Consider the following 18,812-nt stretch of genomic DNA (forward strand, 5'->3'; position numbering starts at 1 on the left):
GAGAGGGTAAGAAGAGCGGTGGAATGACAAATATTGTTATAATTAGTATAGTTTCTAAAACAGGCAACGACGCGTCAAACTCTTATACTCGTATATAATTAGGGCAATTGTATTGTTGCTTGCCGTTTTCACTCTTAGAAGCCAAGATAATTTTCTTTTCTTTTCTTTTCCATGTTTCATACGAGGGCGGCTCAATTGAATAGATGACCTAAAGCTAAAATTTAGAAAAAAGAATTATTCTTATTTAATTTTTTATATTTTTTTATTTTCCATAAATTCTAAAAAATATTATGATAGATCATAATTATTCATTAATTTTTCTTTTTCAATTGACAGTATAACAGTTCTTTATAATATTTTGTAAGACAAGATTAAATATATATAAATTATTGTACGTTACATAACAACACAAATATTTAAATCTCTCTTATTAATTATAGTTTTGAAAATTGTTTAATATAATCAACTGTTACATGAACTATCAAAACTATTTGTAATGATCCTGAAGGTTATTTTTGGAAATTTTTATAAAAAGACCACTTTATCCCTTCCGGTAGTTTTTCCGAGTCATAGTTGGTTGATATCTGATGTCGTTTCCGTGACTTTTTTGAAAAGTTGAGATTTTTGATAAACTTTAAGTAAGTTTTAGAGGTTTAGAATGACTCAAAAGTGGTATTTGAGGTCATTCAGAATTTTGAGTCTCGGAATGGAATTCCGTCTATTCCATTAGTTTCAAAACATTAAAATTGGTCTAGGAGAGTTGACGAAATTATATTTGGGGTCATATCGTGAATTTGAGGTGTTGAGTTGGAAATAGTTGAATTTTTGGTCATAGGTTTGACTTTGATCAACATTTGAGGATCGGATACTTGGAATGGAATTCAGACGACCTCATTGGATTCGGATGGTGATTTTAGGCGTAGGGAGAGTACCTGTGGATTTTTCGGAAGCTCCGATGATGTTTTGGTGTTTTGAGGCATAATATTGATTTAGTTGCGACTTTTTGATTTTTGGATCAAGAAGGCCTCGAAATTGAATTCGTATGGTTTCGTTGAGTCCGTAATGTCGAATTTAATAGGGTTGCGTATACGATTTGTGTATATGGGATCCCGAATGAATCTTGAGGGTCAATTTGGAACTTTGAAACTTGGTAAAATTGGAACTTCAGTTGGTCTGGTGCAGGGTCGCTAAAGCGACACCTGATTTAGCGACAAGCCTGTCAGCGACATCCGCTTTAGCGACAAGCCTGTCACTTTTGCGATAGGGGTCACTTAAGCAGAGTTCTCTTAAGCGAGACCCTGGTTGCTTAAGCGATGAGGCGGAGGTCGCTAAAGTGACCAAATGTCCGCAAAAGCGAACGTCGTTTAAGCAAACCCCAGTCGCTTAAGCGACATCTGAGAGGGGTTTTGGCCAAGGTTTATGCTATTTTCTCCATTTTTGAACTTTAGAGCTCTGTAGGGGCGATTTGGAGAAGGATTTGAATGGGTAAGTTATTTTGACTCTATTTAGTCATTTCCCAATGATTAATTGATGATTTTTACATGAATTTGAGGATTTCAATGGGTGAAAATGACCTTTTTTTAAGAACTTTGATAATTTCTTATAATAGTGATTATGACTTGATTTGGGCTGGGTTTTTAAAATGGTTTTCACTACTGAGTTCCTAAGACAAAGAGAAATAATTTCATCCAAAAATTTCTGAATTTAAACCCCTATTTTGCGAAGTCGGATTTTGAGCTTTTAACCCCCTTTTTGTTGAATTTCACATTCTTAGTATCGTTAGATTTGGTTTCTGATTGTGAAACAATACTTGAATAGATTGTGGAAATTCGAAATATAATCAGATGGGCAAGGCACACGTGGATTGATTGATCGCGTCTTGGCTAAGGCAAGTGTACTTTTAAAACTCCATGAATCTCTTAGAATTCCTGAATATCCCATTGTATATGAGGGTACGAGTTTAACTATGATATGAACTAATCTAAAATGAATAGACGGGATTAATAAAAGATGATGTGTGATATTGTTGAGTATTGAAATCCTATATGTCGTAATCTAAATATATGTGTGTATTTGATGAAATACTTGATAGTCTAATTGTGATTGCGGTTTGTCTGAATTAATTATTCCTCATTACTTGTGTAAGCATGATGTTTGCATTGGTTCTGAAACACAGTGATGAAAAGCATATGATTGTGAGATCGAGGTCAGTTCCAGTCAGACATATGATATTACTGAGGTCATTTTTGGTGGGATTATATTGTCAAGGTTATTTTTTGTGAAATTATATTATTGAGGTCATTTTCGATGGAATTATATTGCCGAGGTCATTTCCAGTAGGATTATATTGTCGAGGTCATTTCCAGTGGGATTATATTACTAACATCACTTCTTGCGAGGTTGTGGGACCGAGGTCATTTTAGGTTAGAGATTGTGAGAATGAGGTCATTGTCGGTCTAATTTTATTATGCTGAGGTCTTTGCCGGTAATTGCACACATGTATGATCATTGAGTATGCATATACATATTTTGCATATCTGTGTTGACAGTTTGATGCTTATTTGTGACTTGTGAGTATTTGTATGATATATTTTTTGATTTTAAGCTGTGATCTGAATCTTATTGAACTTTTTAGCACAAACTATTAGGTTGGGCTGGATTTTCTTTGCAGGTTGTAGTCTGGAGGTTTGGTTGGGTTGGAAAGGAGTTCGTGAATCCTTTTAGATTTACTTAGTTTTTCTAGTTAGCTTTCTTAGTACCGTGTAGTTTGGTACTCACCCTTGCTTCTACACTTTTGTAGGTTCCGAACCTGGACTTTGATCACTGTCTCTTTCTAATCATTTGAGGCATCTAGAGTTTGAGAGAGGTAGCCATTGATATTCAGCGAACTCTCGCACTTCCTGTATTTTTATGCTTTACTTTTTTTTAGAGTGGAAGACATATTGAGACTTGTATTTCTATTTTCTAAATCATTATTTTAGCAGCTTGTACATGTGACAATCAATCTTTGGGGTATTTAAGTTGAAAAACTTCCGCTTTCATTTATTATTTAATTAGTTAGACTATTTCCACTTTATTCTCCGTAAATATTGGGTGTTAGGTTGACTTGTCCGGTGGTAAAGGACAGGTGTCTCACACCCAGATTTGGGTGTTGACAAATTGTTATCAGAGGCCCAGGTTCATAGGTCTCACTTGTACAAGCCAAGTCTAAGTAGAGTCTCGAGGATCAGTATAAAGATTTTTGTACTTATCTTCAAGAGTCTATAAAGAATGTTAGGAAACTTCCTTTATTCATTCTTTCTTGTCTTGCCATTTCATTATCGCTAGTGCTAAGTATTACATATTATTTTTATAGATGTCGAGGACTAGATCTACATCTATTGATAGAGTAAAGGAAGTCCTCGAGGTAGCTGTTGAGACCCCAGCTAGGGGTAGAGGTAGGGGCTGAGTGAGAGCCCTAGTCGTGGAAAGGTTGTTGGTAGAGGCCGTGCATAAGAAATAGCACCTGCCCGAGGTCGTGCTAGAGAGGCCTCCTAGAGCTACAGGTTGAGATTGTTGAGAACAAGGTTCCTCCAGAACCTGCACCACCGTTGCTTTAAGAGAACTTATTGAGGATGCTGGGTATGTAGGAGAGTTTTACTTAGGGTGTCACAGGCACACCACAAGGTTCATAGACTATGATTGGTATACAGACTCTAGAGCAACATCAGGTCCTAGTGGTTCAAGATCAGGTGGGCCAGCCACCATTGGTTCTTGCACCAACTGTCGGTGCACAGATTGCTTTGAATATGGTCATTACTATAGTAGATCAGCAGTGCTATGAGAGATTTTAGAAATTTAAACCACCCCAATTATAGGTGGTAATGAGTTTTTAACATTGTGTCGTAAGATATTAGAGGCAGTGAGCATGGCAGATGCCCGGGATGTTCAATTTGTTACACTCCAGCTCCGTAGGTCAGCCAGGGAGTGCGGGAGGACATTTATGAGGTCCAAAAAAGTTGGATTCCTCCGATTGAGTGAGGAGTTTTTGCTAGTACCTTTGAGGACCGTTTCATCCCATGGAGGGTACAGAAGGAGAGTAGACTAATATTTGAGAGTTTGACTCAAGGAGGCATGTCAGTTGCCGAGTATAAGGCCCATTTTTGCTAATTATTGAGGCATGCTACATCGTTGATCCTAGTTGATGCAGAGAGAGTCTGCAGGTTTGTAAAGGGTTTGACCTTCTTTATTCGATCCTATGTGTTCAGATCTGCCCGTGAGGGGGATTCCTTCTAGTCCATTATGAGCATCGCCAATAAGGCAGAATTTATGGTCAGAGAGAAGTTTAGGGACCCTAAGAGGTCCCATGCTAGTGGTTAGTTTTTGGGTACCTCATCTGGAGGTAGGGATTCACATAGAGGAAGCAGTCAGTTTCAGCGCCATAGTCCTGTTCACGTTTCTATGCCAGCAGTCGATAGTGGGTAGTTAGTCCGAGGATCTTAGAGTTCAGGTCGAGGTGGTTATGGTATTCCATCAAGGTCATCGCAACAGTCTTCTGTCCTGAAGTCGTGTTTTAGCTGCGGAGATCTGGGTTATTTGATGCGCTAGTGCCCACTACAGACTCATTCAAGTCCCTAGCATAATTATTCATTGGCTCTAGAGAGAGATTTAGCGCCTCTAGCTAGAGGTCGGGGTAGATCTCAGATAGGTAGAGGTGGTATAGCCTCTGGTGGTGGTGATGTGGTTCTGCGAGGTAAGGGTATGGTTTAGGTGGGTGGTGGTATCAGAGCTCAGCGTTATGCTTTTCTAGGGAGACCTGAGGCTGAGGCTTTTGATGCAGTCATTACAGGTATCGTCCCCGCTTTCCATCAACCTGCATCTGTGTTATTTGATCCTGGATCTACCTTCTCTTGTGTGTCTTCCTATTTTACATCTGTATTTGGTTTGACTTGTGATCGCATGCCCGTGCCTATAAATGTATTTAAACCCGTGGCTGAGCCTTTAGTAGTGGATCGAGTGTATCGATCCTGTCTTATTTATTTAGCTGGGTACGATACTTGGGTAGATATGATTATACTAGGGATGGTAGACTTTGATGTGATATTGGATATGGATTAGCTTTCTCTATATCGTGCTATTCTTGATTGCTATGCTAAGACTGTGACTCTATCGATACCGGGTATTTTGAGGATTGAGTGGAAAGGCACTAGCGGTTCCTATCCTAGTAAGGTCATCTCCTATATGCATATTGACAGATTTATTTCTAGAGGGTGCATGTCCTATTTGGCTTTTATTTGGGATATTATGTTGAGTCACCTCCCATGGAGTCTATTCCCGTGGTTAAGGAGTTCGCCGATGTGTTCCCTACTGATCTTCTGAGATTCCCTCCAGATAAGTATATTAACTTTGCTATTGACTTGGATCCGGGCACTAAGCCCATTTCTATTCCACCTTATCGTATGGCTATGGCAAAATTGAAGGATCAGTTGTCGGATCTGTTGAGTAAGGGGTTTATTCGCCCTAGTATGCCACCTTGGGGTGCACCAGTTCTTTTTGTGAAAAAGAAAGATGGGTATATGAGGATGTGCATCAATTATAGGCAATTGAACAAGGTGACAGTCAAGAAAAGATATCTTTTTCCTTATATTGATGATTTGTTTGATCAGCTTCAGGGAGAGGCCTTTTTTTCTAAGATCAATTTAAGAGCTGGGTATCATCAGTTGAGGATTAGACCATCAGATATTAGTAAGACCGCTTTATGGACTCGTTATAGCCATTACGAGTTTCTGGTTATGTAATTTGGGCTGACTAACGCCCTAACAACATTCGTGGAGTTGATGAATAGGGTATTTAGGCCGTATCTGGACTCCTTTGTGATTGTTTTGATTGATGATATCTTGGTGTACTCCAAGGCAGAGGAGGATCATGCTATTCATTTGAGGTTGGTGCTTCAGAAATTGAGGGAGCAAAAGTTGTATGTCAGGTTCTCCAAATATGAGTTTTGGCTTGATTCTACGGCATTTCTAGGACACGTGGTGTCCAAGGAGGGTATTAGGGTGGATCCGGCTAAGATTGAGGCGGTTAGGGGCTAGACCAGGCCTACTTCCCCCACTAAGATTCAAAGTTTTGAGGATGTGGCTGGATATTACTGATGCTTCGTATAGGGGTTCTCTATTATTGCGACCCCACTGACTAGACTGACTTAAAAGTCAATAGGTTTTCATTAGTCTGATGAGTGTGAGGCAAGCTTTTAAAAGCTCAAGACCTTGTTGACTTCAACTCCTATTTTGACCTTACTCGAGGAGGGGGTAGACTTCACCGTGTATTATGATCTTCTGATGTTGGTTTGGGTAGAGTTCTGATGCAAAATGGGAAGGTAGTTGCCTATGCATCTAGACAGTTGAAGGTGCATGAGAAGAACTACCCTACCCATGATCTAGAGTTAGTGGCGGAGGTATTTGTGCAGAAGCTATGGCATCATTACTTGTATGGTGTGCATTGTGAGATATTCACTGATCACCAGAGTCTTCAATACATCTTTAGTTAGGAGATCTGATTTGAGACAGGGCAGATGGCTTGAGCTACTGAAGGACTATGACATGAATATCTTATATCACTCGAGAAAGACCAATTTAGTGGTCGATGCTTTAAGTAGGAAGGCTCCTAGTTTGGGGAATCTCGTGGTGGTTAGTGTTGACAGGAGTTCCCTAGATAGAGATGTTCAGAGATTAGCAGTCAGTCTAGTTCGATTGTGTGTTTCTAAGGAGGGTAGAGGATTTATTGCTTCTATTGAGGCTTGCTCTTCCTTAGTTGAGAAGATTCGAGAGAGGCAGTTTGATGATGAAAATTTATGTCTTATTTGAGACAGGGTGTTGAGGGGTGAAGCCAAAGAGGATAAACCTAATTCAGAGGGTGTCTTGAGGATTGGGGGTTGAATTTGTGTGCCCAAGATGGGCAATTTGATCAAATTAATACTAGAGGAGGATTATTGCTCTTCATATTTTATTCATCTGGGAGCTGCAAAGATGTATCATGACCTTAGTTAGCATTATTGGTGGTATGGGATAAATAAGGACATCGCAGAGTTCGTGTCCAAGTGTTTGACCTGTAAACAGGTCAAGTGTGAGCACCAGCGGGCTGGAGGTGTGAGTCATAGGATGCCCATTCTTACTTGAAAGTGAAAGCGGATCACCATGAACTTCGTTGTATGTTTGCCTCCCACTATGGGTGGTTATGATTCTATATGGGTGGTGGTTGACAGACTGACCAAGTCTGCCCATTTCATTCTAGTTAAGGTGAAGTACACGGCTGACAGGCTAGCTCAGTTGTATATCAGTTAGATCGTTCGACTTTGTAGAGTCCCAGTATCCAGTGTTTTGGATCGGGGTTCAGTGTTCACTTCGCACTTTTAATAGGCTTTACAGGAGGGCCTAGGAACTAGGCTTGACATGAGTACAACTTTTCACCCACAGTCTGATAGCCAGTTCGGGCGGACAATTCAGGTGTTGGAGGATGTGCTCTGAGCTTGTGTTATTGAATTTGGTGCTAGATGGGATCAACATTTGCCTTTAGTAGAGTTTGCCTACAACAACAATTATCATTCCAGCATTCAGATGGCCCCAATCAAGGCATTGTATGGTAGGCGGTATCGATCTTCTATACGGTGGTTCGATTCAGCTGAGATGGGAGAGGTGGCTTATAGATTGTCCTTGCCACCTAGCTTATCAGCAGTACATCTGGTGTTTCATGTTTTCATGCTTCAAAAGTATGTTCCGGATGATTCTAATGTGTTATCTCTTGACACGATAGAGTTGGGCCCAGATTTGACTTTTGAGGAGAAGCTTATAGCCATTCTTGATAAACATATCTGTAAGCTTAGTACCAAGGAGATAACTTCAGTAAAGGTACAGTGGAGGCATTGCTCAGTCAGAGAGGCAACTTGGGAGTTGAAGGACGATATATAGGCCCAATATCCACAACTGTTCGAGGCTTCAAGTACTTTCTTTTACTTTATGTTTGACGATGAACATGGTTTTTAGTGGTGGATGATGTAATGACCTTGAAGGTCATTTTTGGAAATTTTAATAAAAAGACTATTTTATCCCTCCTAGTAGTTTTCTCGAATCATAATTGGTTGATATGTGATGTCATTTTCGTGATTTTCTTATAAAGTTGAGATTTTTGATAAACTTTAATTAAGTTTTAGAGGTTTAGAAATGACTCAAAAGTGGTATTTGAGGTCATCAGGAGTTTTGAGTCTCGGAATGAAATTATGTCGATTCCACCAGTTTTGAAACATTAAAATTGGTCTAGGAGAGTTGACGAAAATATATTTGGGGTTATATCGTGGATTTGAGGTGTTGAGTTGGAAATAGTTGAATTTTTGGCCATAGGTATGACTTTGGCCAACATTTGAGGATCGGATGCTCAAAATGGGATTCAGACTACTCCATTGGATTCGGAGGGTGATTTTAGTTTTAGGGAGAGTTCCCGTGGATTTTTCAGAAGATCCGATGATGTTTTGGTATTTTGAGGCATAATGTTGATTTAGTTGCGACTTTTTGTTTTTTGGGTCAAGAAGGGCTCGAACCCAAATTTGGATGGTTCCGTTGAGTCCGTAATATCAAATTTAATAGGGTTGCATATATGGTTTGTGTATATGGTATCCCGAACGAATCTCGAGGTTCAATTTGGAACTTTAGTTATGCCTGATGGAGGGCTCGCTTTAGCAAAGGGGTGTCGCTAAAGCGACATCTGCTTTAGCGACAAGATGTCGCTTTAGCTACAAGCGTGTCACTTTTTTGACAGGGTTCACTTAGGCGGAGTTCGCTTAAGCGAGCCCCTGGTCCCTTAAGCGATGAGGCAGAGGTCGTTAAAGCGACCAAATGTCCGCAAAAGCGAATGTCGCTTAAGCGACATCTAAGAGGGGTTTTGGCCGGGGTTTATGCTATTTTCTCCATTTTTGAACTTTGTAGCTCGGTAGGGGTGATTTGGAGAAGGATTTCTCGTGGGATTTCATTAGATAAGTTATTTTGACTCTATTTTGTCATTTCTCAATGATTAATTGATTATTTTAACATGAATTTGGGGATTTCAATGGATGAAAATAACCCTTTTTAAGAACTTTGACAATTTCTTAAAATGGTGATTGTGACTTCATTTGATATGGGTTTTTGAAACAGTTTTCACTACTGAGTTTCTAAGACTAAGAGGAACAATATCATTCAAAAATTCCCGAATTTAAACCCATATTTTTGCGAAGTCGGATTTTGAGCCTTTAACCCCTTTTTTGCTGAATTTCACATTTTTAGTATCGTTAGATTTGGTTTTTGATTGTGAAACAATACTTGAATAGATTGTGGAGATTCGGAATATAATCGAAAGGGAAAGGCACACGTGGATTGATTGATCGCGTCTTGGCTATGGCAAGTATACTCTTAAAACTCTATGAATCTCTTAGAATTTCTGAATATCTTATTGTATATGTGTTGGGTCGTAATGGGGATGTGGTTACGAGTTTAATTGTGATATGAAGTAATCTAAAATGAATAGACAGGGTTAATAAAAGACAATGTGTGATATTGTTGAGTATTGAAATCTTATATGACGTAATCTAGATATATATGTGTATTTGATTAAATACATGATAGTCTAATTGTGATTGTGGTTTGTCTGAATTGACTATTCCTCATTACTTGCGTGAGCATGCTGTTTGCATTGATTCTAAAACATAGTAATGAGAGGCATAAGATTGTGAGACCGAGGTTAGTTCCAGTCAGAGATATGATATTGCCAAGGTCATTTTTGGCAAAATTATATTGCCAAGGTCATTTTCGACAGAATTATATTGCCGAGGTTATTTCCGACAGGATTATATTTTTAAGGTTATTTTCAGTGGAATTATATTACTGAGGTCATTTCCGGTGAGGTTGAGAGACTGAGGTCATTTTCGGTCAGAAATTGTGAGACCGAGATCATTGCCGATTCGATTTTATTATGTCGAGGTCTTTGCCGACAATTGCATACATGCATGATCATTGAGTGTGCATATACATATTTTTTATATCTGTGTTGACAGTTTGATTCTTATTTGTGACTTTTTAGTATTTGTACGATATATCTTGTGATTTTGAACTGTGATCTAAACCTTATTGAATTGTTTAAAATCAACTGTTAGGTTGGGCTAGATTTTCTATGCAAGTTGTAGTCTGGAGGCTCGGTTGGATTGGAAAGGAGTTCGTGAATCCTTTTAGATTTACTTAGTTTTTCTAGTTAGCTTTTTCGATACCGTGTTGTTTAGTACTCACTCTTGCTTCTACACTTTTGTAGATTCTGATCCTGGACTTTGATCACTGTCTCTTTTTGATCATTCGAGGCTTATAGAGATTGAGAGAGGTAGCCATTGATATCCAGCGAACTCTCGCACTCCCTGTATTTGTATGCTTTACTCTGTTTGAGAGTTGAAGACATATTGAGACTTGTATTTCTATTTCCGAAACGTTATTTTAGCAGCTTATACATGTGACAACCAATCTTTGGGGGTATTTACGTTGAAAGACTTCCACTTTCTTTTATTATTTACTTATTTAGACTGTTTTTGCTTTATTCTTCATAAATATTGAATTTTAGGCTGACTTGTCCGGTGGTAAAGGACAGGTGTCATCACACTCGAATTTGGATCGTGATATTATTCTAAAAGTGTTTTAAAATAAAATTAAGACTTCAGCTTATTGAATATGCCAATTAGAATATTATTATTTTTCTTATATAATATTTCATAATACTTTAAATTACCAAAATAAATATTATAGCGATTGTTATCTTTAGAAGACATTCAAAGTTAAGATATTTAAATTTAATTATTTGATAATCTATTTAGTTTGAGCTTGAAGTGTTTAATTAAACTAGTGTCTATGAACATGCTTTGCACGTTACTCCCTAACAATTATCATATAAAAATAAACCCGATGACTAATCTGGAGTACCATCCAGACACCCGAATCAGGACTCGAATCCGACATCCGACACCTGAATCGAGACTCAACCTTTGAACAAAGACTCGACCCGGCTCTCGATCCAGGACCCGATCCAACACTTGTCCCACGAATCGACCCGAGATCCGATCCCAACATTCAACCTTGAACCCAACTCAAAACTCGACCCCGACATCCGACCTCAACATCTGACACCCGACACGGATTCGGGACCCGACTTTCGATATCAACTACAAACCTAGGACCCAATTCGAATCCTAAATCGGGAGCCAACTTTCAACCTGAGATTCAACCCTGCACCCTGACATCCGACACGATACGTGACCCCGACTTTCGAGTCCAAACCCCGCCCAACTTCCGACTCGACCCCAACATTAGATCCTAAACTTGACTTGGGAACCGAGATCTGACCCCGACACTTGACCCTGACTTTTGACCTAAGACCTAGTCTCAACTTCCAGCCTAGGAATCCACTCCAACTCTGAATTCAGGACCCAACTTTCAAATCAAGATCCAACCACGAGATTTAATTTTTGAATTGGGATCCAATCCTGATGCTCAATCTCGACGATCTATTAAGGACCCATTTTGATAATTGATTAGGAACCCGACCTCGACTCTTGATCTAAAATTTGACTTTGATACCCGACACTAAACTCCACCCTGATACCCTACCTGATATCTTACCTCGATTTCTGACTTAGGATCTGACACTCAAATTGAGATCCGATCCTGATCTAATTCGGAATCCGGGAGTAAGGTCTCAAATCATCTTATATTTAGGAAAAAAGGTTAATGAAGGAAGATTTTATCTTATTGAATTGTTGATTGAACATTTTGTCCTTTATTGAAAGACTGTAAAAGATGAAATTATCATTTACTATTTTTCTACAATAGACAAAATTGTCATTTATTATTTTTTTTAAATGATTGTTATTTAATTATTATACAAATATGTAGAACTTTGCAATTAGTTAAAGTTATAATTATTAAATATTTACTCATTAAGGATGTAAAAGTCATTCAATATTTAATGAATATTTTGGTCAACCAATATTATAAAATGCTCAAAAAGTCTCTACTCATAGTTTACTTGAAATATATTTAATTTTAAGCTCCTAATATTAAATGGATAATATGTATCATGTAAACTTAGTACTAATAGAAATATGTTTTGTTTAGTCCTAGTACAAAATTACATTTATACCATTTAGTAATTTTTTAGATGGAAGAAATGTTAATTTAAAAGGGAAAATAAGTAAATAATTTTTAGTGGATATTTTGGTCAATCAATATTTATATTCGTGCTTTTATAATAACTAGTGTCTATGATCGTGCTTTGCACGTTAGTCCCTATAAATTATCATACAAAAAAGAACTCTAATGACTAATTCAGAGTCCCAATCTGACACCCAACTCTAGATTCGACCACGACATTCGACCTAGACACCCGATACCTAAATCGAGACTCTATTTCTAAACCAAGACTTGACCCTGACTCTTGACCCATTTCCTGATCCAACAGTTATTTCAGGACTCGACTCAAGACACGACTTCTGACTCGAGATCCGATTTTGATATTCGACTCTGGACCCAACTCAAAAATCGACCACCACATCCGACCTTGACATCTCAACTCGACAGTGATTCAGGACTGCACTTCCGACACCAACTCCAGACCTAGGACATGATCTGAATCTCAAATCAAAGTCTGACTTCCGACCTAAGATTTGACCCAGCACCCGACTTTCAAACTAATATCTGACCCCACCCGATCTTAATATCCGACACGAGACCGACCCCAACTTGCCACTCCTGACCTGGCTCGATTTTCCACTCGAGATCAGACCCCGAATCCGACTCTGGATCTGACTTGTGAATCGGGATCTGATCCCGAATCCGATCTAGGACCCGACTCCAACTTTTGATTCGGGACCCGACTTTTGAATCAGGACCCAACCAAGAGATCCTACTTTTGAATTGGGTTCTAATCCAGACGATCGATTAAGGATACACTTCAACACTTGATCTGGGACCCGACCTCAACTCTCGATCTAAAACTCGACTCCAATGTTCGACACGAAACCTTACCCTGACACCTAACTCGGGACGACCCAAACCTGACACTAGGGGTGTACAAGCTAAATCGTCAAGTCAAATCGAAACGATGAACCAAGTCGAACCGATAAAAAAAATGAGTTGTGGTTTGGTTTGATTGGTTTGGCATTGAAAAAAATAAATCGATCATTGTTGGTTTGGTTCGGTATGAATAGAAAACAAAAAGTCAAACAAAATTCAAACCAAACAGACATAATACATGTATAATTTTACTTTTTTTATACACAAAAATTATTAATTATAATATGCTTTGTAAGTATCTTTTAAATTAGTTTATAACTTTCAATATTTACATATATTATTTTATATTTGGGCTTGTAATATAAGTAAAATAATTGACATGTGTTGTGTCTTTTCGTGAGTTCTTAATATGTTTTCCTAAGACAATGTCTTGAAGATGGCATTGTATATCTTATTTTTTTTCTATTTTATTTATTCAAGTATCTTTGAGATATCATTAAACAGTATAATCACACGAACAAGGGAACAACCTTCAATTGAGAACTTCAAGTGCAACATTAAATCACATGATCAAGGGACAACATCTTTAATTTGATCTATTTTCAATCATGGTGTAAATGTAAAAAAAATTGAAAAATCAATAAAACTGAAATAACCGACTAAAATCGAAACCGAAAAAATTGATATTAGATTGGTTTGATTTGGTTTATAAGTTTTATAAACCGACATAATTGATTTGGTTATTTTTTAATGAAAAACCAAACCAAACCAAGCTATGTACACCCCTACCCAACACCCCAAAATCTTACCTCGATTTCTAACTCGGAATCCAACACTCAAATTGAGATCCGACCCCGATCCGACTCGGGATCCAAAAGTTGGGTCTCGAATCATCTTGAATTTAGGAAAAAGGTTAATAACGGAAGGTTGTATCTCATTGAATTGTTAATTGAACATTGCCTTTATTGAAAAACTCTATAATAGATAAAATTATCATTTATTATTTTTTACAATAAACAAAATTATAATTTACTATTTTCTTTAAATAATTATTATTTAATTATTATGCAAATATGTAGAACTTTGAAATTAATTAAAGTTATAACTATTATATATTTACTCCTTCAGGATATAAAAGTCATTTAATATTTAATGGATATTTTGGTCGATCAATGTTATTAAACGTGTAGAAATTTTCTACTCATAATTTATTTGAAATAAATTTAATGTTAAGCTTCTAGTATTAATAGGATCCGACCCCGACACCTGATGTGGGACCCAACTTGACTTTCAACATAAGATTCGACTTTCAAATTTATACTCGATCTCGACTTTTGAATCGAAATCCAACCACACCCGACTCCAGACTTAACTTTCAAATAATTTAACTTTTTAAAGAAATAGTTTTTTAAATTACTTTATGAGAGTGTCACGGGAGAGGGGGGTTGGGGCGATGGCAGGGGGGCGAAGTTAGGAATGGAGTGAAAAAATGAAATTTTCAAAACTATTTTTAAAATTTTTGTGTGCGGGGGAGGGGGGCTGGTGGGGTGGGTAAAAAAATAAAATTTTCAAATGTGAAATAGTTTGAAAAATAAAATTTAATTTTTTTTGTGTGTGGAGGGGGGGACTGGTGGTGATAGAGGGGTCGGGGTAGGGGTGGGGTAAAAAAAAAAAACTTACAAAATTTGAAATATTTTTCAAAAATAAATTTTTAAATTTTTTTGTGGGGCGGGAGGGGGAAGGGGCCGGGGGTCGTTGAGGATGGGGGTTGGGGCTGGTATGGGGAAGGGGCAGGGTGGGGTAAAAAAATGAAAATTTTAAATTTTGAAATATTTTCTAAAAAAAAGTAAAGTTTTTAATTTTTTTGGGAGTAGGTGGTCGGGATAAAGATGGGTAAAAAATTGAAATTTTCAAAAAGTAAAATATTTTTCAAAAATAAATTTTTAATTATTTTTTAAAAAAGAAATTTTAATTTTTTTTGGGGGGAGAGGGAGTTTGTGATAAGGGTGGGGTAAGAAGAAAACATTGTAATTTGAGCTTGGACAAAGTTTTGGAAAATATTTTCCTTAATTTTTGAAAGAAAGTCATTTTTCATAAATTTGAAAAAAATGAGTTGATTTGAAATACATTTTCCAAAATATTTAAACTAACCAAACATAATAAAATTGGAAACTTACCAAACAAACTCTAAGAGATAAAAAATAATTGTAACAATAAATAGATAATTTTTTTATATTCTACTCGGGATTTCTTCCAACTTTGCAATTGCGTGCTTCTTACAATTAAATTAATATTAACATTTTACATCGCCTTTCATCAGATCTTTTTATGTATGTAGGTATGTATCTCCTTCATCTTTTGTTTGCTCAGTTCGTTTGGTTCTTCATTTAATCGGTCGAATTTATTTCCTTTTTATTCATCTTCGGTATGTTTTCGTATTTGAGCCAACTGAATTTGGGGATTTTTGCTTCTTTTTTTGGGGCCTGCTATTCTGATGGAACTAAATCACTAATTACACACCAGACAACTCTGCCTTCTTTTTATTTTTTCACGTTTGTTAATTTTGAATCTTTCTTTCATCAACAATCTGGTAAATACATTAATTTCTTTTTCCTTCTTTTGGTGGAGTAATACGAATATATGTTCTTGAAGTTTTTTAATACTTGTTAAAATTCTAGAAAATTTGTAATTGTACAACTTCTTTAATTTTTTGACTTTAGAGTTCTTACCAAGTAAAATGGGAAGATCAAAAATCAAAGTGGAACTTATTCAAGATCACAAGAAGAGGATGACAACTTTAGTGAAACGGAAGGCTGGCTTAGTCAAGAAAATCTCCCAACTCTCAATACTTTGTAACATCAAAGCATGCATGATCATATATGAAGGAAATAATCATCAACATGATCAAATCTGGCCAAATGATCCAAATGAAGTTAAGGAGCTAATAAATCTCTACAAAAACCAACCATTCCAAGGCCGGAGCAAAAGGGACAAGACCTTGTCCAACTACTTTGAAGATGATCAAAAGAAAAAGGTTGATATCGTACCAAAAAAGTATCCCACTTGGGATTCAAGATTTGACTATTTATCTGAAAAAGAATTGCAGAATCTTGTTGGACTTCTTGAGAAAAAGATGGAGAATGCAAAAGGAAAAGTTGAATTCTTGAAAAACAAGAAAATTCAAGATTCAAATATTGCAAGTTCTCTTTCTCATCAAGAAATATGGGACTTCCCTGAGCTCTTGAACGACAACAACTTGACGAACCAAACTACTCTGTGGCCTATTTCTTATGTGAATCCTTTTACCGATTACAACAACTTCTTTCAAGCAAATATTCCAATTATTGGTGTGAATTCAATGGCAGAGGGTATGGATAATGGGCTTCTTACTATCGAGGACTATCAATTTTGCAATGCAAATTATTCTACGATGATTGAGGCAGAAAACTGGTTGGCAAATGATGAAAGTGGTTCAAGTTTGACAATGCAGCCTATGGGGAATAATGATGGGGTTGGTTCAACTTCAACTATGCAACCTATGAATCAGTACCCTTTCATATACAATGACTCTACTCATGATATGCCTTATGGATTCCTCTAGATTTTATTTTTGATCATCAGTATATATATATTTAGCAGTTCCTCGCTGTTGGAGTAAACAAATTAGGAACTGTTTTTTTGTTAGATTAAATGTGGCTTGTAATATTAATTTTTTGGTGCTTCTCTTTTGTGATATATAATACAATTTTTTAACCAAATACAATAATAATACTCCCTCTGTTCACTTTTACTTAGATGAAATATAACAAGGTAATCATGATATCACAGCAGTAAAGGAAAAGTGTAAGAAGTTATACAAGAAGTCTGCATTGTACAACATCTTCAAAACAACATACCAAAAATCCAATTATTTCAATGTCATTAGTTTATTTAGTTAAAATGGAGATGAATGTTCATATATCAGTAAAATTAGCCATTTGAATCATAGATATAAGAAAATTTTCGTGGTGAACTTCACTGAAGAATTCATTCCAGCTGGAAGTAGGAGCTATTTACTCAGTCTCTTAGCTAGGTATCAATCAACATATAAAGATAGCGTAGTTTTTCTCACACACACACATATATATATTTTTTTATGGAGTCAAAAAGCTTGAACTCCAACATTAAAGTGAACCTACTCATTCCACAAAGAAGAAAAAATCACTTAACTATAAGTTGTCTTTCTCTAATCACTATACCCAAGGAAACTTGGAAAAAAGATTCCCAAACTCGAGAAACACATAAATTAATATACATAAAAAAATTATATTAAAAAAGGATACATAAAATGAATCACAAGAACAAACTTAAGCATAGAAAGTAGTCTTCACTAAATAAACTATCGTAACACTTGCAATTTACCATTTCGTCACCCCAAGCTCCTCCAAAATAAAAATAAAAAGTAAGTACTAAAAACAAAATAAACACCTAGATCATGAAAAAATAACATGCTAAAAGGCTCATCCCAAAAATCAAAATTATGTAACGACATGTCTGTCGTTATAGGTAAGCCAATGGGAAAAATTTTAGGCCAGAAAACTTTTGATCAATAAATTAAAAATTTTGGGGCTAGGCTGGTATCAGACAAAATCTGAATGATGTGAGATCTAGGCAATCCGGGAATGGATTGGAGTTGTTGTCTAAGTTTGGATTTGATTTTTGATAGCTAAGTTGTTAAGGAATCCGTATGTTACAGAAGTGAATTCGGATGAGTAGAACTCCCCGAATTAAAATTAGCGTAAAATTATTATTTTAGAACGTCAAGGTTTAAAGTTGTGTTGTGAAATGAGGATTTGGGGGAAAAATTGAGTTTCTGTCTCCGTGCAAGCCACTATGGTGGGGCTATAGCGGGACAGTCACGAGGTTTAAGTCAGAAAAGTCTCAAAACCATTTTTATTTCTGCAACTTTGTTCTTGGAGACCTAGAGAAGACCTAGGGCTTTTTATTTTCGGTTTTCCACCAAATCCTTGGGTAAAGATATGTTAATCATTCATCTAACTTGTAATTCGATTCTTAGACCTTAGAATCTGTGAGAATTCTCTTAGGGGAAGGTTTTAACATGAAATTAATGGTGGAAAAAGCCCTAGTTTGATGGTGTGATCATGAAATTGGACAAGGGTTAGGATCTTAATGTAATTCAAGTATTTTAGTCATTATTCATTGATTACTTGTACTCTTTGTTTGTTTTAGACCAAAAACAAGTCAAGGCATTGGAAAAAGGGAAAGCTCAAGTTCTTTAGAGTTCCAAACTTGTTTCGAGTTAGGTGATGATTGTGTTTTTATGTTTGTGTTATATGTGCCTGTAAACTACTTCGTTAGTACTGCATGCATGATATATGATTAGAAAAAAGAGAAAGAATGTGAATCAAATGATAAATGTGATCAAATTGCATGCAATGAATATGTTACTTGAAGTATGTGTGTTATTTATTGTGATTGTGATTATGATATGTGTTTTCATGATGGATCGGATACCACGTCGATATATTTAGATTGGGTGCCATAATGGTAAAATTCAATCGGGCACCACGTCGGTGCATTTGGAATAGGTACCATGCTGATACACTAACTATTAAAATGGGCACCACGCTAGCTGGTACACTAACAGTTTGGATATGGATTCTGTAATGACCTATTTCCATCTTTATGGATAGGTCAGTGTAAAGGAATTTAGGCCAGAAAACTTTGGGTAGTAACTTCGAAAAATTTTAGCCTAGGCCA

At 36.7% G+C, this 18,812-nt stretch overlaps 1 protein-coding gene across 2 annotated transcripts; it reads left to right on the forward strand.

Annotated features, from left to right (window-relative positions):
- The first annotated feature begins 15,285 nt into the window (after positions 1–15,285).
- LOC129903905 (agamous-like MADS-box protein AGL17) lies at positions 15,286–16,743 on the forward strand. Of its 2 annotated transcripts, none has more exons than XM_055979425.1 (2): positions 15,286–15,390; positions 15,773–16,743. In XM_055979425.1, the coding sequence occupies exons 1-2, from the start codon at positions 15,381–15,383 to the stop codon at positions 16,651–16,653; spliced, it is 891 nt and encodes a 296-aa protein (XP_055835400.1). In that variant the 5' UTR covers positions 15,286–15,380; the 3' UTR covers positions 16,654–16,743. The 2 variants fall into 2 exon arrangements, with proteins under 2 accessions (XP_055835400.1, XP_055835401.1); XM_055979426.1 differs by lacking the exon at positions 15,286–15,390 and adding an exon at positions 15,427–15,477.
- Positions 16,744–18,812: the final 2,069 nt, after the last annotated feature.

This window comes from Solanum dulcamara, chromosome 9 (genome assembly GCF_947179165.1).
Source record: "Solanum dulcamara chromosome 9, daSolDulc1.2, whole genome shotgun sequence".
Lineage (NCBI taxonomy): Eukaryota > Viridiplantae > Streptophyta > Magnoliopsida > Solanales > Solanaceae > Solanum > Solanum dulcamara.